General features: G+C 34.3%; 1 protein-coding gene across 14 annotated transcripts in view; it reads left to right on the top strand.

Moving 5' to 3' along the window:
- The window catches only part of SUPT20H (SPT20 homolog, SAGA complex component), a 41,744-nt gene that overhangs the window by 13,838 nt on the left and 21,684 nt on the right, over positions 1–6,222 (top strand). For all 14 annotated transcript variants that reach the window (XM_059378105.1, XM_059378108.1, XM_059378104.1 and 11 more), the window contains 3 exons: positions 641–757; positions 989–1,042; positions 4,290–4,429. In XM_059378105.1, the coding sequence (XP_059234088.1) occupies positions 641–757; positions 989–1,042; positions 4,290–4,429 (311 nt within the window). The remainder of the gene's footprint in view (positions 1–640; positions 758–988; positions 1,043–4,289; positions 4,430–6,222) is intronic.

Here is a 6,222-nt window from a genome sequence, read left to right as displayed (position 1 = left end):
TGTATCTTTATACAGCAGTTTATTTTCTTAATTTTCTTTCATAAAAACATGGGACTTAGAGTTAACTTTTTCAGAGTATAACACATTCAGATGTTTCAATAATTGTTTCAGTTGTTTTCAGTAATTTATTTAAGAAGGTTCCTGTAAGAATCAGGAAGTATAGAAAGACATTTGATTATTTATTAATAATTAATAAAAATTCATATTTCTGGAAGTCTTCGCAGAGCACATAGTAGTTATTTCCAGAAACTGAAACTCTGGCAGAGATGATTGACAATTTAGAACATAGATGGACTTTAGAAAAATGATGAAGTTAGCAAAGTATAGCTGTGAGCCAGTGAGCATCAAGACAGCATCTCCAGTGATTTGTAACACTGAAGTATATAAATGTCAAAACTCAATATATAATTAGAATTCAGTAAATGATTTTAAACTTCTTGAGTCATAATGATGAACATAAAATAATTGCTTAGAAAAGTTTATATAGTGGTAAATCCACCAGTAAGGAAGGCCACTTAAGATACTGTGAGTGACCGGAAGTATTGCATAAGCATGTAAAGAACCTGAAACATTGAATGTAAGCACACTTATGTAGAGTTTTTTAAAATGACATTTACTTAAATATTTTCACTCAAAACAGGTTAATATTTTTCATTGTGGATGTGTCATAGCAGAAATTCGTGACTACAGGCAGTCCAGTAATATGAAATCTCCTGGTTACCAAAGTAGGCATATTCTCTTACGGCCAACGATGCAGGTAAGGAATGTTTAAATATTTTAGGGGCTCCTCACTGGTTCAGTTGGTGGAGTGGGTATCTCTTGATCTCAAAATTAAAAGTTCAGATTGGAAGTAGAGATTACTTAAAAATAAAATCTTAAAAAATAAAAGAATGTTGGGTTTTATTTAGAGTTTTATTCATGAAATATCTTCATATGTTAGCATGTCTTTATATTAATGGGTTTTTTTTGTTGTTTTTATTTTTTGTAGACTTTGGTCTGTGATGTACATTCAATAACAAGCGATAATCATAAATGGACCCAGGTTAGTTTGTTTTTAAATCCGAAAGAGACAAAATAAAGGAACAATACTTAACATTAAGTTAAGCAAAAGATATTTTATTTGTAGTTTTATTAAAATGTAAATTTTGCAATTCCTTTATGAGCTTTAGAAATCAGGGGTCTCTTTATCCATGCAGTAATCACTCAAAGAACTAAGCAGTTCCATCCCATTTGCTTTAGGACCATGGTGAAACAGGGTCAGGCTGACCTGATCTGTCCAATGTGTGAAACTTCGTTTTTTAATTTCCTCTCAAATAGAAGAAAAATTATTTGTTTTTATACCATCGATACAAATAGATAACTGCTTTTCTATAATCTAGGATTCTAAAGCACATCTAGCCTGTCCTATTGCCATTCACCCCAGTTGTAGACTTGAACCTTGAGACTAGCCAGTTAACTCTCTGGTGCTGGCTCAATATGTATTTGGTGCCCACTCACAAGAGGGTGGTTGGACTTCTCTGCTACTGTAGAGAGGAACAGTAACTAAACTAAAGAAAATACTGATAAAATTATCTGCAAGATGTAGTTATGAATAAGATGCCATCATCAGTAACTGTCAAATGTTGGGTTTCAGTTTGGGCTATAATCTTTTTGCCTGCAAGGTTAAAAGCTGTTGAAAGAATATTTAAAACCAAAAAAAAAAAAAAACCTCATTGGTCGCCCTAAGAGGTTATTAGGGTGTCAGTTTCTTATTCTGAATGTTGATGAATAAAGGGAGAGATCGTAACATTTTATTCTGCTTTTTCTGTGTGAACTGTATGATAGATAGCCAAATAGTAAGTAGGGGAATATTCAGAAAAATTAGATCTTAAAAGTTCTCATGACAAGAAAAAAAATTTTTGTTGCTGTGGGTAACTGGACTTACTGTGATAGCCATTTTGCAGTGTGTACAAATATCAAATCACTTGTGTACCTTTAAATTAATATGTCAGTTATACCTCAGTAGAAAAGAGGAAGAAAAAAACAATTATCCTGGTACAAAGTAATTGTTGGTAGAGGATATTTCTTATAAGCAGATGTGTAGTTTCTATCTTTGAAAAATACCTGCATTTTTTGAAAATTGCCACCTGTATCTTTATACAGCAGTTTATTTTCTTAATTTTCTTTCATAAAAACATGGGACTTAGAGTTAACTTTTTCAGAGTATAACACATTCAGATGTTTCAATAATTGTTTCAGTTGTTTTCAGTAATTTATTTAAGAAGGTTCCTGTAAGAATCAGGAAGTATAGAAAGACATTTAGGCATTTAGACAGTTTAGAATTTGTAGAAGACAATTTAGCGTGTAGAAAACCATTTAACATTTCTGATATTAGTGAGAATTTGAATTTCTTTGGGTGAGGTGCATATAAATGGTGCTTTTGTAAGTAATGATTCCAAATAGCAGAAATTTTTAGTTGTAATTTCACGTATTACAGATACTAATAGCATCTCAACTTAATTTCCTTTAAATTTTATACCATTTAATGTTATACCATTAAATTTTATACCATTAAATGTTGATGTAGGCTCCATAGCATTCCTGCCTGATGGGTAATCTTAACAGAATTGAAAGGTGCGCTTCCAACTATTTAGCACATATATAGGAATAATTCCAGCTAATAGGTACAAAAGAAATGATGGATTTTTTTGAAACATCAATTTTGGAAGTCTTTTTTTTTTTTAAAGATTTTATTTATTTATTAGACAGACAGAGGTCACAAGTAGGCAGAGAGGCAGGCAGAGAGAGAGGAGGAAGCAGGCTCCCTGCTGAGCAGAGAGCCTGATGCGGGGCTTGATCCCAGGACCTTGGGATCATGACCTGAGCCGAAGACAGAGGCTTAACCCACTGAGCCACCCAGGCGCCCCACAATTTTGGAAGTCTTAATGAATTCATCTAGACAACTGTAATTCTTAGATATAAAAACCATTAGATCATAGGTCCATAGGAATATTTATAATGCAGAGATCTGACTAACCCCACTGATGTAAAAATGGAACACTCGGACATTGTGTTCCTCCTGATGTGATGCAAGAGAAAGTACGCAGTACGCAATAGTACCAATAAAGAATTCTCATCTAAAAAAACAGAACCAGAATTAAATTAAGCTTCTAGATGTAACAGTTTACAAGAAATTCAGGACATAAAAAAGATTATTAAACGACACAGTGAGGAAGCAACTAGTCATATCCAGTTAAAGTCCACAAGGAAGTAGTTGCTCAAATCCAACAAACCAATTAATTGCTTGAGAAAAGGGAAAAAAAAGTTGGGAGAAGAAGGTGATCACATAACAGAATTTAAAAAAAGGAGTTTGAAACAGATACAAACCAGATACCATAGGCCTTGTTTGAGTTCAAATTCAAACAAACCAACTAAAACTACACTCTTGAGATAACGGGAAATTTAAAGCCAGACTGGATGTTAGAACTCCTTATCAGTTAGCAATGCATGCTGTAATAGATTATTTTAAAATACTCTAGCAAAACAAAAACATATAAGTTACAGAGGGAGTTATTGAATGAAATTAAGTATTGGTACATGGGGTCACTACGCTTCTGCTTTTATGTTTGAAAATGCCCATAATAAAAAGTTGAAGTATTGAAAGAAGCAGTGTTTGTTTGCAAAAAATCTTACTCAGCAATAGTATTGACTCATTTGACTTTAAAAAAATTTAATTGTTGCTATTAAAATATTTCAGTAATTCAAAAAAAAATAAAGGAATGCAGTATTCCTTATGTAATATCAGTAAAACACCTGTGTATATTTTGGAATTGGGTATATAGAGCTTACACAGTATTTGTGTGATCATTTTTAGTCTTGTAATGAAGTTAAGCTGAGTATAGAATGGGACTGTTAATCTCTGTGTTATTGAAAGTGCTATGATCCAACATTTATTTGTAAGCTTTGTGGAAGCAGATGATTTTATCTGTTTTGTTCACTACTTAATCCTCAGCTCTTAGAACAGGGCCAAAGAACAGTGCTTGGCAAATATTTGTTGAATTAATGAATGGATTAATGAATAGGCACTCTTACAACTTGACCATTTGAACACTGTTAGATAACTGAATTTCCATTAATACTTTCATTATGCTGTCAAGTTTTTGACGTTTACAAAAAGGTTGGAACTTGAAATACTGTGTTTTATGTTAGTATGTAACAGTTCCAAGGAATATTTCTAGATTAAGAGATACGTAAGAGGTGTGATTTGAAAAACTTAAATCGTTACGGACATGTGCTCTTATACATTTCAGGAAGATAAACTTCTGCTTGAGAGCCAACTGATCCTAGCTACAGCTGAACCACTGTGTCTTGATCCTTCTATAGCAGTAACCTGCACTGCAAACAGACTCCTTTATAACAAGCAAAAGATGAACACACGCCCAATGAAACGGTAATTGCCTTTGTAGATAGGTAAACCAAAAGATGTTCCTAGGCAAGTAGTTTTAAATTTTGCTATTTGTGGTATCTTTCCCTTCCAAAGTATAAAAGTGCTCTGACTTTTTAAAAACAGGATTTTAGGGGCGCCTGGGTGGCTCAGTGGGTTAAGGCCTCTGCTTTCGGCTCAGGTCATGGTCTCAGGGTCCTGGGATGGAGCCCCGCATCGGGCTCTCTGCTCAGCAGGGAGCCTGCTTCCTCCTCTCTCTCTCTCTGCCTGCCTCTCTGCCTACTTGTGATCTGTCTGTCAAATAAATAAATAAAATCTTTAAAAAATAAAATAAAATAAAATAAAAACAGGATTTTAGGGGCACCTGGGTGACTCAGCGGGTTAAGCCTCTGTCTTCGGCTCAGGTCATGATCCCAAGGTCCTGGGATCAAGCCCCACATCAGACTCTCTGCTCCGCAGGGAGCCTGCTTCCCCCTTCTCTCTCTGCCTGCCTCTTTGACTACTTGTGATCTCTTGTCAAATAAATAAACAAATAATCTGGGAAAAAAAAGGATTTAAATGGCCTTATATTACTTTATTTGTGTATTATGGATTTTTAATACTGTGCTTTATATTGAAGTGGTGCATTCTCTGCATTTTGTGAAAGAAGAAACTTCCTAAAGTTTAGAGTCTGTTTACTAAAAAGAGTCTGAGAAGAGACAAGAATAAACAAAAAGAATAATCCTGATTAATTACTAATAACCAATAACCTGTTTGTTTTGTTAATACTGCTTTTAAAGAAACAATTTATAGTTTATTTTTGAAATCTAATAAAATATCACAGTCTGACAAGTCAGTTTATAACCAGATGCCTTTTATAACATGGGAAGTCGTCTTTAAATGTTTTTGCTCTCTCTTTTGCTTCATATTAACTTGGACTACAGTTATAGTTGGTTCATCATTAAGTACTTTTGACATAATTGTTTTAATGGCCCACTTTGGATAATTGTCAAGTTTGGAGGAGTTTAAAAACCTATCCATTTTTCTAAATTCCTCAATTTACTATGTAAACAATATATGCTGAGGAAAAGGCACAGTTTCGGAAATAGTGAAGTAAGTTCATATAAGATCTGTCAGCAGCCCTATAAAATCTCTTTGTATCTCTCCACATCTCCATGCCCACTGCTAAATCATTGTTAAAGTCATCATCATCTTCATCTTGACTTCTTTTGTAAATTCCTGTTTGATCTTCCTGCTGCTGTGTTTGCTCCCTTTTGATCTATTTGCTACATAAGCAAACTGGAAAAATCTTTTAAAAATGTCAAAGGAGACTATGCCACTACTTGCTTAAATTTCCCTAAGGCTTCCCCCTATTTTACATTAAATCTGAACACATTACCATTAATCTGTAAAGCTCCTTTCTTACTCTCTGACCTCATCTATTATGTGGACCCTTGTGCTCTAATCACACCTATTTTCTGTTTCTAAAAACAAATTTTAAGTTTTTAATTCTTAATTTTAAATTCTTCTCTGTGCTTCAAATATTCATTCCCTGATCTTTCTTTTCTTTTCTCTCTCTCTCTTTTTTTTTTTTTTTAAGATTTTATTTATTTATTTGAGAGAGAGCATGAGGGGTAGGGGGCAAAGGGGGAGGAAAAAGCAGATTCCTCACCAAGTAGGAAGCCCAACTTGGGGCTTGATCCTACGACCCTGAGATCATGACCCAAGCCAAAGGCAGATGCCCAACCACTGGAGCACCCAGGCACCCTCCCTGATCTCATAGCCACTTCTTTCATGCCGTTCATTGCTCAGCTCACACA

This window comes from Mustela nigripes, chromosome 15, assembly GCF_022355385.1.
Source record: "Mustela nigripes isolate SB6536 chromosome 15, MUSNIG.SB6536, whole genome shotgun sequence".
Taxonomy (NCBI): Eukaryota; Metazoa; Chordata; class Mammalia; order Carnivora; family Mustelidae; genus Mustela; species Mustela nigripes.
This window is presented reverse-complemented; position numbering and strand designations above follow the sequence as displayed.